Below are 22,156 nucleotides of genomic sequence, written 5' to 3' on the forward strand. Positions count from 1 at the left end.
TACAAAACAACTTGCTATCTGTGTTAGAAAAAAACCTGACATTCTCCAAAGGAGATGGTCCATGAACTTAAAAAAATCATCATTGTATCCTTCATTAATGCACAATTCTCCAAGCTATCAGAAGCCACAGCCTATTTTGCTTTTGTTCTGTTGTCAGTCCTCTTGATGGGTGATAATATTATTTGAATCTCCATCAAGACCAAACGCTGTTCTCCCAACACAAAGCGTCACACCACTTTTAAAGCTTTTTGGAGAATGGTCAGTGACGTTTTGAGGTGGAGATGCGACCTAAGCACCTTCCCCCTAAATCTAATCTTATTCAGGTCTACTAAAACTTGCCCCTGGGGTTAGAGCACAGCATGGCGCTGGAACCCTCTTCTCTCCCACTGCACTAGAAGATGAAACCCCACTGCACGGGGCACCATCTCCCCATGCAACAATTCTCTTTCTCATGGAGAACCTCACCCAGCAGTTTGCTCTGGCATTAATTAAGAGGAGGAAGGGTGTGGAAGGAAGAAGAACGAGAGTGTTGCTTATTTCTATCCCTCCTTCCCTTTTCTTGCTGAGATAAGCACAACCTTTGCTCTAGGAAGAGAGGTGGGGAAATAGGAACAGAAGTACAAGTCCAGCAGGACTGGGAAGTACAGAGCAGGGCAGAAAACATGCATCCTATTCATACTTTGTGGAGAACTGAATCTCTCAAATGGGGGATCCAGGTGCAAACAGATTTAGAGGAAAAATTGCACTGAACATCAGCATTTACAACAAACAGAAAATGGTATTGTCCATCGCTGAGGAAAAAAACTAATAACATTGTACAGGAAGATGGAAATTTTTCATTCTTTAATCCCATGTGGGTGCACCCAAGAAAAAGGACAATTGCCCATTTTCACCAAAATCATGAGGTCAAAGGCCTGAAATTAAGTCATACCCCATCAGTGTCTCAGAGATATTTTCCATCAAGATTTTTAGAGCATATTCAGAATGAGACAAAATTTTAATAGAGTAAAATAAGAGGCTCATATTTCGGTTGTTGAGCGTCATCTTCGATATAAGAAAAGCACAATAACAGAAGTAACATTTTTTTCTCTTATCTTCTTGCTAAGGGATGAAAAGCACCCCAGAACCATAAAATAATTTGAAGAAATTTACAGAAGTTATACACACAAACCTTTTAACTTCCTTTCCATCAAAATAAAAAAATCCACACTCTAAGAATTTCTGGACTTGAGGTTTAAGCACACTGTGTAGTTTTTCTGCCTTTCCACCTTTCACCATTTGATGATAGTCAAAGTTCACCATTTTGATATCAGCTGAATGTTCAGATGCTTTCAAATGGCTCTGACATTGTAAAAAGAGAAGAAAAAAGTATAAATATACCAATATCCAAACATATAGTAGTATAAGCTAAATAAGAGGCTACAAATATTTTTAAAGCTGTTTTATTAGCTATCTTGTTTATTACACGCTTTCTCTTCGGTAAAATTAAACCATTTTTTGTATCACCAATTTGTATCACCATTGTTCAACAAATCACTTAGAACTGATTAATATTTCACCTGTGTTTTTTCCTTCCCTTGTCACAAACTCAGTTTTTTCCTTACAATACTAGGGGTCACCAAGACAGTCTACAGCCTCTTCTGCTGTTAAAATGCTTTGATTCGCAAAGAGCTGTTTCAGTGGAAACCCCTTTCACTAACAGTCACCATTTTAGACATACCTGCCAGCAATGGGGATGGAGTAAACACTCCATGAGCTACTATCGAAAAAACCAGACAAATTATTTAGGTTGCTGTGGAGGGTGACTTGAGCAAAAAAATTCCCTAATACTCCCTGAAAAATCTTGAAGTGTTCACACAATCTTTGTTGGCAAAGCTATGGTCTGCACTGGGCACTGACATGTAATCTAGGAGCGCTGATATCTCCTGCCAGGACAGCTGGATACAGAAAAGATCCTAGTGAATGGCCTAAGCTATTCAACCATTATAATACAAAGGGAAAAGGGAAAGGGAAATAACAGATGGCTATTGACATGTTCCCTGGCTTCAGACAGAACTTCTCAAACTGTCGGTATTTATGGACTACAATGTGACAGTTATTTTTAGCCTAACTAGTGGGAATTCATGAAAATGGCCACTTATAGTTAACATCTTCTGAATAAACATTTCTATTTAATCATGAAGCAGCTTTTATGTTTAAATTGATAAATTAATTTGTGATTTTTCTAAAAAATATTAAGGAATATATCCAGGAATTCCAAGGGAAAGACTTTTTAAAAGAAACATCACAGTATTAAATATCATGAAACATCATTTATTTATTCACTGATTTTATGGTGCAAAAAAGATTTATTTTTTAAATAAGCCACTAATAACCATGAAATATGAAAATAACTGGAAATCACATAACACTATGTTGCTGTTATAATTTTTTCAGTAAAGTAACAAATCTGAACATAATCAAACACTAATTGTACACAGAGCTTTTAAAAATTCAGTTTACATTATGTATCTTAAGCAGTGTTTTTGTGATAAATACAATGTTAACCACAAGTGGTAGTTGCTCCAGAGCATAGCCTGTTTCATTTTTCAAAGCCTATATAACAGCTTCATCGCAAACAGGCAAATTCCAAAGATATGCACAGCAAGAGAATGGTCATACTCACCTGAAAAGCTTTGCTGAGCATGTGCTCCCCTTCTTTTGCCCCAAGTAAATTGACAATAATTTGCTTGCCATATAAATTTTTAAGAGTCTGGAAATGTCTGTGAACAGAAGAAAAATTCCACACTCTTCTTCTGACAGGCAGCAAATTAGCGTGAACACCTGCAACACTGACTGAGACACTGCAGAAATGTACTGGGTACTCTAACAACTGCCGCAAGCCTTGTATTATGTCATGTCCAAACAAATTAATGTAACTAAATAATAGCATACAACCATTAACTGCTATTTAATTAGGATAATAGCACCAATTTAACAACACACATTTAGTTAAACCCCCAAGGCTGTGAAGATGAAGTGTCATGGCAGGAATAAAATAAAAATATAAATTTTACTTTTATACAGCAGCTGACAAATATAGACTATTCAATGTACACATGCTATAATTTTTGTTTTCAATTTAACAAAATATTCCACTATTTTAAATTTTCTTCAAACTTTTCAACAAAGCACTCGTGTAGAAGTTTGAAAAAGCTGCCCAGGCAGTTCACTGCTTTGTTGAATCACACATTTGCCCAGACAAAGCCTCCCATTGGAATAACACATCCCATCCCTCTGATGCATCACTTATCAGAGGTTTGTACTGCATTAACAAAAATTTAAGGCATTCTTTCACCTGTCAAAAGCTGGTGCATTCGCTTCAAACCCCCTTGACATTCTGACACGATGGGATCCCACCTATGACATGAAGATTACATTAAATTTATTTGTCTTTACACATTGGATTAATCATTCTTCAAAGACCTCTTTTGATCCTAAATATGGCCTAAAAATTGATTTCACTTTCTAAATGAAATCTCCAAAATTTATTCTGCATGCTATGGCATGCATTCTTTTTATAGGCTTTTCTTAAATTCTTCCCCTTTTTTCTAAAAAGCACTTTTTAATATACTTAGTCATATCACCTAATTACTTCTTGTTTTGAGCAAAAGGCATGCAAATGTTTCAGCAGTTCTATTGCAAAATGCTCATAGGCCTAGTTTAAAGAACCTAGAGTCACTGTGAGGCATGAACTTTTTTGACCTTCCCTGTAAAAATTGTATCACAGTAGTAGTTGCTGATACAATCCCTCTTTCAAGAAAACCAGAGTGAAATTATATGACAGTAACTCTGGATCCATATTGACTTCTTGGAAAAACGTATCCTCAAGAACAATTCAGAACAAAACAGTGTCTCTGAGTGCCCTTAGATAACCTATTTTAAAATAGCAATTCAAATTAAAACAGAAAACCTCAGAACTTCAAAGAGAAAACATCTAAAAAGCAATGGACATTCAAATCTTGTGCAAAACAGCATTCAGAGACTTGAGAGTAGCAAGCTTGGTGAATTAAACAATAGCACCAACTTGCTCCTAAAGGGTGACCTCATCCTGACAGGTAACTGTGCAGAAGAGCGTACATACTACTGTAAGATGTTTAAAAAGACATGAATAAGAATTATCTGTACAATTAAATCTATCTCCTGCTTACCTGCAGGCCTGGCTGTTCCCAAAATAATGGAACAGATCCTCGAATCTGTATGAAAGATGACACAGAGTCATCTAAAAATATCACCTGTTAAAAAAAGCAAAGCATAATATTAATAGGTATTACAGAGTGTAAGGTTTTAGGTTTCTTAGCCTTTGCTAAACATAGAGTAAATAAAATGTATTTACATATTACATACTCCACACTACAAGCTAAAATATTAATTGTGTTCCCTAGACTTTTCTCTCTATCCCTTCTGAATAATTCATAAAAGAAGTTCTGGCACTCTCATGCTTCCTTGCAGAATCATGATTCACAACACCTAAGAAAATATAGCAAGGTTTTATTATTTGGGGCTGAATGACTTCTGTGCTAGGAGTAGCTTGTTTTTTAACACTTGATAAGACCTTCCTGCAGGAAGTTAAAACGTACACCAATGCACCAAAAATATCAATGCAGCCTACTCAAAACACCTGCACCAATTTGTGCATCAGAATCCAAAATACAATTGTCTATTAAGCATAAAGGAAAGGAAAGAAAACTAAGTGGAATGATATGCCATAGTCATCTAGAGACATTAGCCTGCCAGGAAACTTGGACAGAGAAACTCTAACAACAGTGTTCTGACTAAACTCCTGAAATTGGAAGCGTACAAGCAGACCCCTTCCTGGATAAAATCCTACTGAAGTCACCTAGGCTTTGCAAAGCATCAGCGAGTCAACCAAAGATACCTACTCACATGAACGCAGATGCAGGAACAATGTCCTGGTAACTAGGTTATTGTAAGAATCAAGGAAAGAAAGGCCAGCAAAGAATGATTTAATAGCATCTTGCATTTCTGTATAATAAGGGCAAAGATATGCCATCAAATGCAGCGGAATTACAGTGGCTTTAAAAACTACCTTTCAGAGGATCTGTGTTAAGTAACCATAGGAATTCTTTTATCTTTCCTGAACCACAGGGTACCGCGTATTTGCCAAAAATCTCTTTTGCTTGTTTCTAAGACCTTTTACTTTACTATTAGCTCAGGTGAAAAGAAGTACACACTCACCTACAGCCCAGGAGGCTAAAACGAAGTACAGCCACCTACAGCAGTTCAGCTGGTGGATAACAGCTTCTTAACCTATTGAAACTCAGACCCAAGCATGCCCTTACCCTAAGCTACACTAAAAACCAAGATCATCAAATTATGTAACCTACTTAGATCCCTTATTTAGCAGCAAAGGAATTATTCCAATATCTGTTGGTTACAGACTTGACTTGTGATCTGTTGATTTAGGGCAAAAACCCTATCCACACATATGCTTATCTTGAGCTTATCAGCCAAGCAATGTGCACTGTAGCATAACATACCTGCTCTGTTTCAACAAAATTAGCAACATGACCATCATCGTTTGTTCCCCGAACGTTAAATCTGGTGCCAGCCCGTTCACAGCTTAGTCGTGAAATGAGGCAAGCCTTTGCCTGCTTGTGAGCCGCATAAATTGTCCTTATCTCCACTCCTCCGCACATGAGACGTAACAACCAGTCATCACAGTTCACACCATAGTGCTTCAGATGTAAATGCAGTGACTGGTTCCTATCACAAAGAAAAAAAAATTATTAATAACTGGAAGGAAATAAAAATACAGCTCAAACTGTTAAGCCAGCTACTAACTTATATTTTACGCCCACTACTACAAAAAAGAAAAAGAAAATATGCATGTTATAGTTTTATGATATAACTCTTATTTAAACATACTTGAAATAGCAAAGTTTACAAGAGAACAGCTTAAAACATTTGCACAATAAGAATATGGGATGAAGCCATGAATTTTAATGACCTTAAAAAAATAACCCTTATAGCCTCTGCTCTTTACCCAGCAAAAAAACAACACTCCAAGCTTGTTTATATTTCTCTACTCAGCCTTGCTTTGAGAAGCCAAAGATTACAGACTCAGGGAAAAGCAAGCCAGAATTCCAAATACGGGGTTACTTTTTGTGATGGGTAAAGCACCATTCAATTTTACAACACCACAAAATAAAACTAGGGAAAAAAAAAAATCTTATCAACATACATTGATTATTTCTATTATATATCACCATAACGCATCACTTGCCCAGACAAGCTTTCAGGAATACATTCATAGCCAACTGATTTTCAAATTTTTGTAAATATCAATTTCAGGGTTAAGTGTTGGTACATTATATACTACATATACCATTCTCTAATACCAATTACTGCTCAAATGAAAGAAAAATCCACAGTTTGGATATATCTGTGCATTAAGTAGTACCAATCAACACTGTAGTAAGTAAATAAGACTAAAGTTTGGGGTTTGTGATTTTTTTTGGTGTGTGTTTTACCTCACTCTAGTGGGGCTTGGCTTTTGATTCTCTTTGGAAACATTCACTTGTATAAAAAGGAATTAAAGTTTTCTGCATAGCTAAGAAAAGTAAACTCTAGTAAGATGGTTGGTTTTGTAACGGCCCAGAAAATTCTACCATAATTGCAAAAAATATATTTGGTATAAAGGATGACGCTATTAACTTTAGCCATCTCATTCTAAACTTCCAATTAAAAAAAAATCTGCAACTTATCAAACACCTCAGTTCAATCATTAATAAAGATTCAAAGCCCATGAATCAAGTACATATTCACTTTACAGAAAAGTATACAGATGCATTACAATAGGAGACCAAGTAAGCGAACAATATTCTTTCCCTGGGCAATCTGAGACTGGAACTTTTGACTAGAAAAAGCCCAAGAAAGCTTACTGAAATGCATAAACAGAATACTTTCTGTTATTGACTTTTAGTGTTTACATTTCTAGATCTTGGAATCCGGGACATTCCATCTACCTCCTGCGAGGACTGATTTCCACTGAAAAAAAAGCCAGGTAACTTAAGAAGTTGTACGACAAGCGTGAAAATCAGCCAAGCTTATATGAACAGGGTCAACAGGCATCATCATTTCTCAAGCCTCGAAATACTACCTTATCAACAGAGAGCCCAGCCTTTTTCCAGACGCAGAGAGAGACAAATAGCTGGGTTCCTGTAACTGCTGTAAACCTACATCAAGGTAGATGTGTTTCTGGACACTAGAGCTTATTTTCTGTCTCAATACACATATTTTATCTTATATAGCAATCTGATTATATTTCTCTGACCAAAATAGTGGCAAAGAGTATCATAGAATCATAGAATCTTAAGGTTGGAAAAGACCTCTAGGATCATTAAGTCCAACCGTCGACCCCACACCACCACAACTACTAAACTACATCCCAAAGTGCCACGTCTACATGTTTTTGGAACACCTCCAGGGATGGTGACTCCACCACCTCTCTGGGCAGCCTGTTCCAATGCCTGGCCACTCTTTTGGTGACAAAATTTTTCCTAGCATCCAATCTAAACCTTCCCTGGTGCAACTTAAGGCCGTTTCCTCTTGTCCTATCTATCACTTGTTACTTGGGAGAAGAGACCAGCACCCACCTGGCTACAACCTCCTTTCAGGTAGTTGTAGAGAGCGACAAGGTCTCCCCTCAGCCCCCTCTTCTCCAGGCCAAACAACCCCAGTTCCCTCAGCCGCTCCTCATAAGACTTGTGCTCCAGTCCCTTCACCAGCTTCATTGCCCATCTTTGGACACACTCCAGCACCTCAATGTCCTTGTACTGAGAGGCACAAAACTGAACACGGTATTCAAGGTGCGGCCTCACCAGTGCTGAGTACAAAGGTACAATCACTTCCCTAGTCCTGCTAGCCACACTGTTTCTGATGCAAGCCAGGATGCTGTTGGCCTTCTTGGCCACCTGGGCACACTGCTGGCTCATGTTCAGCCGGTTGTCAACCAGCACCCCCAGGTCCTTTTCCACCAGGGAGCTTTCCAGCCACTCTTCCCCAAGCCTGTAGTGCTGCATGGGGTTGTTGTGACCCAAGTACAGGACCTGGCACTTGGCCTTGTTGAACCTCACACAGTTGGCCTTGGCCCATGGATCCAGCCTGTCCAGGTCCTCTGCAGAGCCTTCCTACCCTCAAGCAGATCGACACTCCCACCCAATTTGGTGTCATCTGCAAACTTACTGAGGGCGCACTCAATCCCCTCATCCAGATCATTGATAAAGATATTAAACAAGACTGGGCCCAAGACTGAGCCCTGGGGAACACCGCTTGTGATCGGCTGCCAACTGGATGTAACTCCATTCACCACAACTCTCTGGGCTTGGCCTTCCAGCCAGTTTTTTACCCAGAGTGCACCTGTCTAAGCCATGAGCCACCAGCTTCTCTAGGAGAATGCTGTGGGAGACAGTATTGAAGGCTTTACTAAAGCCCAGGCAGATAACATCCACAGCCTTTCCCTCATCCACTAGGCAGGTCACCCGGTCATAGAAGATCAGGTTGGTCAAGCAGGACCTGCCTTTCATGAACCCATGCTGGCTGGGCCTGATCCCATGGTTGTCCTGTACCTGCCTGGTGAGTGCACTCAAGATGAACCACTCCATAACTTTCCCTGGTACCATGTTCAGGCTGACAGGCCTGTAGTTCCCTGGATCCTCCTTCCAGCCCTTCTTATAGATGGGCGCCACATTGGCAAGCCTCCAGTCATCTGGAACCTCCCCTGTTAACCAGGACTGTTGATAAATGATGGAGAGTGGCTTGGCAAGCTCCTCCACCAGCTCCCTCAGTACTGTCGGGTGGATCCCATCCGGCCCCATTGACTTGTGAGTGTCCAGGTGGCATAGCAGGTCGTTAACTGCTTCCTCCTGGACTAGAGTAGCACTGGTACATATGCCAGAAATGGTTTGCTGCCTTGTATATTGGACAGAAGAGGGGGGAAGATGTAGTTTTTCACTTGTTCTAACAGCATACTGCCAAGTCTTCAGGATCCTTCCAAGGTTCATGGACACACACACCATTTTTAACAAAGGCTGAAAATATGGGAGTAAAATGTCTTACATGACAGTATGCATCAATAGCATTAAGTTGCGTATTGGCAGAAACAGCAGCATTCCTTTTACCAATAATTCTCTGTGTGAAAACCTATACTTTATTCAGAAATCTTCTGTAAAAAGACAGCGAGTTCAGCAGCCAAGCAACGTGCACAGCCTACCTGCTCTGTTTCAACAAAATCAGCAACATGACAATTATCTGCATAATAAAACTTTTAAAGCCCTTTCATATGATGGAAATCCACTTGGAAACTATATATATAAACTTCACTCCATTTTAGAATCCAGAATGTTCAAGACTAAAATTCTCTTTAGAGCTCCATCACCACACTCATTTTAAAAACTGACACACTTGATGAAGAATTGAGAGACACCAAAGCTGAAACACAACATCACGACAACTGTTCAGATCAAAGTATAATATCAGAAGCAGTAAAATATCTGTGCCTTCCAATTAAGAAACTCCAAGTGGCCATGGAAACATTGTATCATAATACATACTAATGTATTAATAACATACTTATGTCCTTAAGAGTTAAAATAATGCTATTCTAATCTCATCAACATTTGTGGGATGAAGGTGTACATTTAAGAGCTGATAAAGACAAGGACAAAAACTTGCCACAGATTAGTTTGTACAGGCATGTATTATTCTATGTAACATCTGATAAAATGTATTGTGAACTCACCAGAAAAACCTATTGTCAGTGGTGTGCTCCTGCATGCTGCGGTGAGCGTTGAGGCTAAGATCTAAACTGACACCAGTTGCAGACCATGCAAAATAAAAGTTTCCCGAGTTCAAAACTTTGCGCACTTCTGAAATACGATCCTCATCTGTTGAATCAATTCGTAACGATACAAATTCAGTGGAAGTAACTCGAAAAACTTCAGAGTCTTGAATCTTTCCCACAGACATGCATCCTGTTACTAGAACCAAGTAATGTAACAATGTGTCTCCTGTAAAACAAGAAAAGGCAGAGGTAACAGAATGAATCCTAGTGGAGTGGGATGTTGATGTATTTACAGGCTTAAATGCACACAATTCGACCCCAGTTTGCCTGAAAAGAGTACAAAAAGAACCAACATCAAGTTCTACAGAAGAAACAAGAATGCAAACAAGAGAAACTATGCTGCAAATAACAAGGATTGTGAAAACGGAAGTTATTTTTGTCCACTCCCTCATTTCTGGGAGTGCTCCAAATTTGCAAGTTACTCTACAAAGACAACAAAATAAAAAGAAAAAAGAGCCCAGTTCCTGTTTCGAAGATCCTGTGCTGTGCAGTTTTACAGGAATGGCACGATTTTCTTTCCCAAATGAAAAATCAAGGTTTTACATATTTTACTCACCAAGGTTTAATCTTAATACACCCAAGAGTCCATATGCATCCATTACTTTGGAGTATGCATTCTTGATTGTGTCTTTTTCTGCAGAAGCTATGGAGACAAAACATAAGATTTTATGATGTAAAAGACCATACACTATGGCAGGGATAACGAGTCCACTCGAAACTGAAAATCTGGGAGATTACAAAAGTAGCGCTTCTGTGAAACTTCTGGAAAGAAATGAAAATGTATGAGCATATGGCATTTTATAATGGGAAATGCGTATTTGATTTTATGACAAAGTATCATCACGCTATGTTTTCAGGCAACAAAAAAAGGACGTGCAACAACTCCAAGTGATATTAAAGGTGAACGTTGGCATTTTTAACATCATCATCTCCTAATATAAAAAGCATCTAAACCACAGGCAAATGAGTTCCGTGAGAATGCTCTCCTGTAATTAGTTAAAATTAGAGTAGAGCTAAATGCTTTTTTCATGAAAAAAAAAATATCCTTTTTCTCCAAGAATAAATTCATGATGTGGCAGTATTATTTCCATATAAGTAAACATTATTACAAGTACATTTTAACTAGTTCTAGATATAATCCAAGCAAATCAAAACTCCTGTAGGTCTACAAGATAATGGTATTTAAAAGCCATGTTTTAGATTAGCAAAACACAATTTTCACAGACTTCTGTTTTTAAAAAAAATGTAATATTTTAGAAGAAATTAAAGTCTATCTACCATTATTCACCTGGGAGTTAATGTTAGCATACACTGTAGAACTCTAATCAGCACTCAAAAAACCAGGCCCACAAGCTTGACTGCAAAGCCACGTGACAGAGATGCTGCAGAGCAGAAACTGGATCCCACCTGTCCTGAGCTTTTGCTCATGACTGAGACTGCACCTGAAGTGCAAAGACTGATGATTCCAGCTGTGCCACTGGATCCACAGGGATCGAAGAGTTCTGCATCGCCAAGGATCAGCACCTTCTCCCTCCTCACAAATGGTCTGCTAACTAATTTTCACTTTGACACTTAAAAATCAGAATTTGACATAAAGAAAACTATAAATCAAAACACCTATTGCCCTGGCATTGTGCTGTGCTCTCTCTCACATTAGCTACATTTTCTTTAGAATCGCTGTTGTGTATCTTCCTAATGAGTACTCCCTAAGCTTAGCCTAGCCCTGCCTGTGTACGAGCCTATCTCTTCTGTTCAAATATCCACCAGCTCTATTACTGCAGTGGACCAGAAACTCCAATATAGATGAAACAATCATTTAACTTCAGCCTGAAATCTAAGCTGATTCAAGGTTTTAAGTTCATTTTAAAAAAGCTTCTTTAACTATTTACACTGATACACTGTATTCCTATCATCCAGATGCTAAGTATAAGAGAGCTACAGCAGCATGATTATTTCCAAAGTCCTCACCCATAGTAAGTGTTAAGACTCACAGCCAATCTAAACACACTGTTTACAGACAGTCATTTTGTCAGTATCACCAAACCATGTTTTTCTTAACCAGATCACCATCAGGCTGGAAAGAACAACTCCTAAGCTTCAAAACCTGGTTCTTTCAATCCATTTTTCCAGCAAGCATTTCATGTCAGCGTACTCTTCTAAACTCAACTTTCGGTAACCAGAGAACTGTCACGTTCTTTCACATTTCAAATTATTAATGAAAGATGAGGTTTAGCTTCAAACTTTTTGCAGGATTTTTCTTAAAGGTGCCTCCCAGCATTTAATGACATTTCAGAATGGCTTTTCTGTCTTTTATGGCTTTATTCTCTTTTTCCATTGCATAGAACGCCCGTTATGCTTGCTAAGCCTTAGTAAGTAAATGCGCAAAGTAAATTAAGTAACATGGGCTTTGCAAATTCCAATCAACAAAAAAGGCCACCACTAATAAAGCAGCAAAGAGTTGCAAAAACAAACAAAAATAGAAAAACTTACTATGAGTGGTCTATTATTATTTTCTCAACAAAGCACTCAAGCACCAACCAAAAGCATTTCATGCTATGTTTTTCAGTTACATCTAATACAGTGTGAACTGTGAGCAAAGCTTTTCCACAGTGAGTGTGTAAGTATTTCTATCTCACACTGCCTGAACTTTTCCTTTTTTTTTTTTTTTTTTTAAGGCCAAAATTGACATGGGAAAATGGCTAACATTACAAACCTCAGAAGGTTCACTTCATCCATTCTGCTCTGGCCTATCCTCTTCAGCCACTGCCTCTACAGAACCCAAGTCTTGGCGCAAGGTACATTTAACACGTCCCTCAGCAGGCAGTGGGACGCAGAAGAGCTTACCTGCAACACGCTCCTACCACCCCCCCAATAAGGCGCATCATGCCTCCTACTAGTTACAACTTCACAACATAAATTCCTAAGGCAGATTCCCCTTCATTGAGGACACCCGTTTGAACCTCTAGCTGTCAGCATTAACAAAACCTGAAAGAATTAGGAGATACAATGACGACTGATACTAGCCAATACAGAGGGATAAAAACCGATTATCACATAAACCTCCTTTTCCTTAAGAAACCAAGCTAAAAAGAAAGCAGTCACAAAAGTAGCACCCATAGCAGAAAAGAGAGCAACTCCACAGCACCACGCTGCTGCCTCTGCCCTACCACAGCAGCACCGACCCACACTACGCAGGCGTGTTTTGGATGGTGACCGCAGCAGTGCTCAGGCTGCTTTTGGGGTAATGGACAATAAAGGACTTCCCACCATCAGGAGTGCTACAGTATTAAGGAAAGGCACTGCAGTTTTCTGAAAACCAAGACGAAATCAGGAACAAGACACAGCTATGCCACACTTCTTTCCATTTTCTTCCATTTGAACTGTTGGGACGCCATGGGGACCAGGGGCAAGGGCACTGGTAGCCACGGGGACTTCCCAAGGGAGGCAGGGCAGGCTGTTCAGGACATCAGGCACCTCCATGCGGACGGGCTGAGGCCAGGCCAGGATGTGAGTCTGTGGGCAAGGGTCAGGCCTGGTGAGGGTAACCAGAGCCAGATACAGTCCCAGGATGGCCACGTGGGCCACGGGGACAGGGACAGGCCAAGGCTGGGCTGGGACATCAGCCCAGCTCAGCAAGGTCCATGTCCAGGCTGTGCAGGCCTTTGGAGAGCTGGAGTCCAGCACTTTGCTGCAGCATCTCTGGAGCAAGGACTAACAGCCCTGAGGGGACTGAAATGGGGTCCTGGGCTGTGGGGAGGGTGGGGCAAGCCCCAGGGGGGCTGGACAGGGACAGTCAGGGCTGGTGACATCCTCAGGGCCCTTGATATGAACAAGCAGTAATGCTATGAAAACATGCAAATGGTTGTATAGCTGGTTTAGACCAAAAGTCCTTTTAGCATCCAAACATTTACAAGAATTTCCTAAACCAGCACCTCCACCAGTGCTAGCCACAAGGATGCCTTTCATTTATGGATGTTAAAAGAAAAAAAAAAAAAACAAACCCAAACACCCAGGCCAGAGTGTAATCAATTACTGACTGCCACAGCACATGGCATTTCCCATTTCTGAAGATACCTGTCACGGTTTAACCCCAGCACCAGGCAGCTGCTCATTCACTCCACCCCTGGCAAGGGGATGGGGAGGAGAATGGGAAAAAAAGCTTTTGAGTTGAAATAGTTTAATAGGATAACAAAGGAAGAGAATAATAATAATAATAGTAATAACAATAACAACAAGAATAATAATAAAAAAGTGATGCACAAATGTAATTGCTCACTGCATGCAGAAAAAAACCCCCAAACCTCGATGCTCAGTCTGTTTCTGAGCAGTGATCCTACCTCCCAGCTTGCTTCCTGAGTTCTATCCTGAGCATGGTGTTCCATGGCAGGGAACATCCCTTTGACCACCCTGGGCCAGCTGTCCTGGCTGTGCTCTCCCAGCTCCTTGTGCACCTGGCAGGGCACGGTGAGAAGCTGAAAAGTCCTTGACTTCGTGTAGACACTACAACTACCTCCCAACAATTAAAAACATCAGTGTTATCAACATTATTCTCATACTAAATCCAAAACAAAACACTATACCATTATTAACTCTATCTCAGCCGAAACCAGGACAATACCAAAATTAAATTTGCAGGTTTTCATATCACTCACAGTGTGAATAACAATGTGTTATTCTCCTCATAATAAGTATCACATTTAACTCTTCCTTTCTCATCAAAGCAGTAAGCTTCATGAAGATCTATGCCTTCTCATTTGGTTGTGGTTTAGCCCAGCATGCAAAGTCATCAGATACAGCTGGATATGCAAGAGCCACTGAAGTTACAAAAATACACGGCTAAGACCTCATCACTATAATATCTTATATTCAGTGTACACTAAGCCAACTTCCAGTTTCCTCTCTGAACAGCTGAAATTACCAATTGGGTGAACTGCTGCTTCGAAGTTAAACCACAGGAAGGCTAAGGTAATTCTGACAGAAGGGGAAATCATTTCCAAGAGCATTTCCTCTGTAACATTCTTAATGAATGAGAACGTCTCTTCCCAGAATGGTAGGTTGGCCTGCGGCCACAAGAACCCTTTTGATTTTATGAGCTCCATATCTTGAAAAAAATGCAGCTAATATAAATACGCATTCATAAAAACATAAAGTCCTACAAATTAATGAACCTACTTCTCCTTGAGAATTTGGCTTTTTTATTTATTCATCTTTAAATAGCTGAAAGTAAGCAAACACAATTATGGCTGCCTGAAAAACATATAAACCGCTGTCACTCGCTAAGAACAACGAATTAAGACATGCAGCTTCTAAAGACAGAAATTACCAGCTGGAATGACAACTTTTATCCATAACACTGGACTTAAAAGATTTTAAATTACACTGTAGAGGAGCACCAAACACTAGACAATGCACATGTACATATGTCTGTGGATAAAAATGGACACAAAACATTATGAGGCGGTATTTCTTCTATTATTTTGTGTCAGTTCAGATGTTAAGCAGAAAGGAAATCAAAAGCAGCTTCTGCTAAACCCACTGCATTAATTAGATTCAAGTTTATTAATTTCTAAAACAGAAATAATGGCTTACTATTTAGCAGTAAAAAAAAAAAACAACAAAAAAAAAAACCCACCAAAACCACACACCAACCCACAACACTTTTAACGTGGTTTTCAGGTCAAGCTGTAATGTGATCTTGTAGAAAGCCAGCCAGCCTCATTTGCAATGTCAAGAGAAAAAGAATAAAATTATTTTAAGTTAATCTTTATTAAAAATTATTAGTTCACAGTATTTTAAAATGTTAACATCTCATTAGTTCCAAGTTAAATCACAAGTGTGGATCAGTAATTGATAAGGTGTGATTATTACAGACTCATTTAAGAAAGATGACTGATTAAATTATTTTAAAAGGATTATGTCAGCACTCTTACTGTTACACAAATGGAAGCCCATTAAAAATCCTGTCTTCAGGACAACTTGGTTCAACACGTATTCTGCTTAATTCCAGATGAGAAATTACTTTTACAATTTTAACAGTTATAAAGCTAAGATCACATTAAAATTTATCATTTAGGCTTTCTACAGTTAGGTTCTCTTCTTGGTGGGTCCACAAGGTGCCATGACAACACATTACAATTTAGCGGCTACAATTCACAGCTAGAACATGGGCTGGGAACAAAGACACACTCCTGAAATTCTGTGCAGTTCCTTCAGAAACAAGACTTCTGAGAAAAAAAAAACAAACAACAACTTATGCTACTGTCACTTTAAAGAGTTTAAAATCTGAAAAATTTATGAACTATTCTTATACAGTTTGGTTTTGAGTTTTTAAGATTGAGGTTTTCAAGCTTTTTGTCACATTAGGACAGTTAAACCTTCAGTATTTAAATTAAAGCTAACTCTTTAGTATTACCACATAGGTGACATTAAAATCAGTGTGGAGTCACCACACTCATTTATAAATCAACCAGCTGAAGAATCGGTTTATTACTTTTGATACTTTGCTGACATGAATAAATGCACAGAAAACTGGACGACAGCTGATATTTAAATCTGCCATAATTCATATTATATTTGTTTGAATTAATAGGACAATTTTTTTCCCCACTCTATTTGCTAGTTCAAATTATGAAGTACCATTATTCACTTCACAAAGACATTTATACGTTACCATATCTTAAGACTATGGGGAGGAACACCCAAATAACAAATCACCTCTACCCACCAAAACCCCAGACATCTCCAGATGTTAGCAATTATATTTAAATACTACACACCAGAAAAAAAACGCCCACTGTTTGGAACAGCAGCAAAAAAAGTAATTGTAACAGATGAACAAATTAAAAAGCTTGGTTGCTTTAACACTATTTTTCAATATTATGCAAATTTACTACACTAAATGTATCATTTCAACTAACACCATTGAGGATGGGGGGGGAAAACCACCCAAACTGAGAAACAGAAGTGTGAAAACAAAGCTGACCTATGTAACAGCTGAATGTAACAGCCTACAAGCACTTCCCTTCCATTACATTTGGGCTTTCTGACCCAGTTACATGTTCTCCATTGAAAACAAAACTTTATAGCATCAGTAATTTACAAAGATTTTCTTCTAATACTGAATGCTTTGATTAAAACATAATTATTCTACATGAAAGCCAAGTGTTGCAATTTTTGCCTGTACAAGTCAATTCACAAAATTACACAATTTTCAATGTAAATAGGTGCTAGCAAGCAAAAAAGCCACCAAATTATCTGAAATACAGCAAAGCTAATCAGTTTTTCTAAATTATGGCTGAGTAACTTCAGAAGTATGCAAACTAGACTTGTTAACAGACATTTAATTAGCAAGAGCTATCATTTACTGGATGTCCAGTAGGGCAAAACCAATCTATCACATGTTCTGCCACAGAAATGAAAACTTACTGAATTGAAAAGGGAACATTCATAAAGAGAATTATTTGTTACCAATGAAATCCCTTGTTAAAATCATGCAAAGGGCTGTGGTACACATGCAGAACAATCTTTACTATTGCTGTAAAGCTAGTCTACCTAGCAAAAAGCCTTCAGATTCTGTTGTAACTTCTTTTTACTATTTCCAGAACTGTGGACCAAATTCTTCCAGATCCATTATACCACTCAAAGAGGTAATAGTCCTTCCAGGCAAGAGTTACTGCCCTTGCCGACCTCCTGGAAAGATTCTTACTGTACTTACTGTACTTTTCAAAGCGTGCTAGGCTAGCATATGTGGTCTTTGTTAAACCATGTGATTTTTGTTGGAAATACCTGGAAAGCAATGAGCAGAACATCTAGATCTGGAAGGACAGCGAATTCTGACAGAATCCTAGGAAAGGCACCCGATGACAGGACAGGTTAAGAGCCTCCTCCACCAGCATGACTGCCCTTGGTATCCACTGTACCTGTTGCTTCCCTACAGCTTCTTAAATATTTTAAGATACTATTTAATGGGAAAGTGGAGTCTGGAAGATGACACTTAGTCAAAACAGTAATAAAGGCAGGAAGGTGAAATTGCTGTTTGCTTTTGCATCCTAGTCCCTTCACATTGGCTTCAGATTAATATAATATCAAATACATTCAAAAATTCTTTCTACTACAGCCTGTATTGTACCTTTCCTCTCTAACATAAAGACAGGGGATAAATTACTGCTTGAAGAATTTTCATTCTTATTATTGTGCCTTTATATATGTATATAAAACAGGAAAATATTAATATTAAGCTTATTTTATAGGATACCATAATGAAAAACAGAATGTAGTAATTTATTGTGAAATATTCTCCTTCCCTAGTTAAGGGAATGTGGTTACACTCAAAACTGTATAACCTTCGGTGGGGTGGGGAGACTCACACAGTGACAGTTCATTACTGGTGACAGCAAACACCAAAGAAAAAAACCAGAAAACTCTGGTTGTGAGCATACAATTACTCTCCTTAACAATTATGTATGTATAGCAGGTGCTCATCAAATATATCTGTCAGTATGTTTCTTTTCTGGGTGTTTGTTTCCTCAAGCATCATATCAACTTAAAATCTCTTGCAAAATTATTATATCCCATCTGCTACCGTGGATAGATAACAGCGTATCTGCTTCCCCCCCAACCCTTCCAAGAATGCAGTATGGACAAATTTTCTTTTTAAAAAGAAGTGGGTGATACAGTAGCATTGCTAAACATGACTATGAATACCATGACCTGCTGCGCACAGGTTATCACAGCTCTTATTTTATCTAGCTCTACAGAAAGCTCAGGGTGGGCATAGTGCCTCTTCCTGTTCACACCTGCTCTCTTCTCAGCTTTACCATAAGAGTGAAGTCAAAGGATGTGCACGAAGCTCCTGCTCTCTCCACTCAGGGCTCAGTGTTTTCCCAGATGACAGAACATTCTCCTTTACTCACCGCAGGCGACAGGAGTAAAGACAGCTTCCCACTCATTTAGTTATGACTCACCAGAGAGGAACAGGGAGAGAGAACATCATCCTGCTCAGTCAATGAAATCTTTACAGGTAAGATATCTCATTAAAAAGCCCAATTTCAAAGTATAAATATACTATTTTATATGTCAAATAAGAAAAATAGATCTATGACATCCTCCCAATAAATTCTAAACAAATCAGCAGTGAAGCTGCTGACATTTAAAACTGAGTGCTCTTACATGGCCTTGAGAAGCAAGTATGCAGGATCCCCTCAGACTTCAATATTTGGGGCTAACGCAACACAAGGAGTGAGTTCATAAAAGAGGTAGTAAATATATAAAGGCAAGACAAATATTTCTCTGATGTTTTGGTCACAGTACCATCAGCTAATCCACATTACAAGCAGTGCATAGAACAATTCCAGCAGAAGCATGGCTTGGGCTGCTTCCACGTTAAGATTGAATGATTATGCAACAACTACCTCTGTGAACTGTCCCTTCAGCCCTCCTCCTTTCTTCCATCTTATCTCAGTGACTTGAGTCACAGATCCAGTGCGCATACAACATACACTGAAAAAAATCACACAACATAGGAGTTGTGTAACGTTTCACAGACAGGCCTACCTAAACCCTCTGAATCATCTTGCAATGCTTCACTGCAAGGGGATGAAGGTTAATACCGTTATCCTTCCCTCAGCAAAATGACAGATGTACTTCCTTTAAGATGACATTTAAAGGATCAGTAAGCTTTCACTCCTTTCTCTGAGCCCATTTCAAATCCAAATTTCTATACAGGGATACCCCAGAAAAATGCAGTTCCCTAAGGCTCTCAGAACTGAACCACATGAATGAATCACTTCTAATGCTAAAGTGTATTTCACTAGGTTGTGCCTGTATTATACATTCTACATACAGGTAAGAACTAAGACCAGGTATAAGGCTGAACACCTTATTTTACCTTCAGTATTTGTTAGACACTTTTCAAAATATTTTAATAGTTTGAGATCAGTATTGTCGATTTTTGTAGAGTCTAAAAAGCGTTAGCACCATCAGCAAAAAATAGGAGTTTTTAAGAGTTTAAAGTGATGCTGTTCTGGATTTAAATTGATATATACTTGATCTGACCATTTTTCTATCTGTTCACACAGATTTTATAAACATCTGGGGAATCTTCCCCAAGGACCAGTCATTCATTAACTTTGGCTTTTAGATTTGTACCAATATCCAGAAGTTTGTAAGGCTACAGACTAGAATATTCTGACTGGTTTCTGTGGCATGACTAGAAAGATAAAGAAGTAGTCCTTTATAAATCTTGCCCAGGCACTAAGAATTGTACTCCTTTAAATATGTATTAAAAAGAATAGATACCAGAAGCGAACAGCAAGCAAAAAAAAAAAAAAAAAAATATCCTGAGCTAGGGAACTCTAGCCCTTTTTCTGCTGTCACTTCAACGATATAATTGTGATCTTTCAACCATTAACAAAAGAATCGTGTGCAGTATCTAAAGACTTTAGGTTCAAAAGGGGAATTAAAGCAAAATGCCACAGCTAAATACGCATTGGGAAAATATGCGCATTTACCAGATAGAAAAAGAGTAAGCAGTTTACTGGTTAAGATTACTGAAAACAATAGTCAGAGTAACTACTTCTAGCCAAGTATGAATGTTTACTATGTTGTAACCTACCAATTAGAATACCAAGGACAAACCTTTACAGATTAAGAACATGCTATTACTAAGCATAGAACCCAAGAGGAGAGAGGCTTTCAACTCTTCAGGTTCCAATTCCTCCATTTAGTAACCAAGTGAGGCACAGAAGAGGGCAGGAACTTTCATATGGTTTTTAATTTTTAGAAAAGAAATTTTATCCAGGTGCCTGCAGTATATCCCAGCACAAAACCCGACTAATTTACTGTCCTTTTTGAACATAACTTTCAGGAATAAAGTAGCTTAAGTATGTTCAGTAATTACTAAATACATGCTAAAATTAAGTTTTCCTCAAATCTTCAAGGCATTTTCCCCTGTTTTACAGATTTCACTAAACCTGTTCACTAGCTTTGTAACCGGACCCTTATTCCCAACCCAATCCACACTACACAATGCCTTTTAAATACTGCTGGCAGAGTCAATGAGATCACTTAAATACATAGTATGAAGAAACTGTATCAGGAAAAAAAACCAAACCAACAATTCTCAAAAATATGAGAAAAGCACTCCTTGTTTTTCACCTGACTCATCATACAGTTGCAGCTATAATGTCAATCATGCTGGCATGTCCCATTGCTAGGCCTCTACCAGTTAACAGCAGCTTGTTCTAATCGCACATTAAAGATGTATATTAAGCTGTATGCTAGAGAGCACTTGTTCATACAGCCTGTTCATACAGATGACTCTATGGCTCGACTTCTAAGTACCTTACACAGGGACAGTCAGGTGCCTCAGACAGAGACCATGCCACTGCCAACGAGCACACTTGTCTACAGGAGAGCCAACTGTAAATACCGAAGAAAGGAAACATATGTCAAGCCCCACTCTTCTTTGGAAATCACATTTCTAACTCTGAGTCTTGTTAGAGAATACTCTCCATTTGGCCTGCTCCACAGTCTCAAAGCCAGAGCATCCTCCTGAAAGGCAGGGTTTTGAGTCCGCTCAGACTTCAGGCAGTGAATCAAATCTCCCATTTTCTGATCAGGTGCCCAGAATAGCTAGGCTAGAAAACCATAAACAGGCATCAAAATGAATTAATCAAAAAGTTATTGACTAAAAAAAAATAAAATTTGAAATACTTCCACGGTATGAAAGCTTTCTATAAAAGTCAAAACCAAGCTTCGAAACCCTGTGCAACCAGGTGTTCACACTTTCTGAAGAATACAAACCAAACTATACTTTAAAATCCTATCTACAGGCTTCACGGATCTCTTCCGCACTTCTCATTCTAGTGTCCTCCTTCAACTATGACTTAAAAAAAAAAAAAAAGGCAGGGGGGAAGGGAATTTAAGGGAAACATTTAATACATTTATGACTGAAAACATGTAAAAATAACTTTGCAATGCAAGACACCTTGCTCCAAATATTACTCATTTTATTACAAGACAAATCAATACAGAGTCTCAAGATAGGTAAAAAATACAGGGACAAAATAAAGCTAAAAATCAAAACGCCATCAAAAATCATGATACAAAATGAGATAAGAAACAAATAAAGATGATATACCATTTAAGAATATAGAATTTTTTATTATTAAATACAACACAGAGAATTAGCTTTTCAATGAGTTATCATGTATTCAAAAGGAGGTTGTCAGAACCAAAGAAATAAGCGGATGT

At 38.6% G+C, this 22,156-nt stretch overlaps 1 protein-coding gene across 13 annotated transcripts in view; it reads right to left on the minus strand.

Moving 5' to 3' along the window:
- SYNJ1 (synaptojanin 1) overlaps positions 1–22,156 on the minus strand; it is a 70,300-nt gene that overhangs the window by 46,313 nt on the left and 1,831 nt on the right. For all 13 annotated transcript variants that reach the window (XM_075770806.1, XM_075770792.1, XM_075770799.1 and 10 more), the window contains 7 exons: positions 10,461–10,547; positions 9,803–10,070; positions 5,541–5,766; positions 4,191–4,274; positions 3,338–3,399; positions 2,666–2,762; positions 1,172–1,341 (listed from right to left, as the gene is read on the minus strand). In XM_075770806.1, coding sequence (XP_075626921.1) covers positions 1,172–1,341; positions 2,666–2,762; positions 3,338–3,399; positions 4,191–4,274; positions 5,541–5,766; positions 9,803–10,070; positions 10,461–10,547 — 994 coding nt within the window. The remainder of the gene's footprint in view (positions 1–1,171; positions 1,342–2,665; positions 2,763–3,337; positions 3,400–4,190; positions 4,275–5,540; positions 5,767–9,802; positions 10,071–10,460; positions 10,548–22,156) is intronic.

Source organism: Balearica regulorum, chromosome 1, assembly GCF_011004875.1.
Source record: "Balearica regulorum gibbericeps isolate bBalReg1 chromosome 1, bBalReg1.pri, whole genome shotgun sequence".
Lineage (NCBI taxonomy): Eukaryota > Metazoa > Chordata > Aves > Gruiformes > Gruidae > Balearica > Balearica regulorum.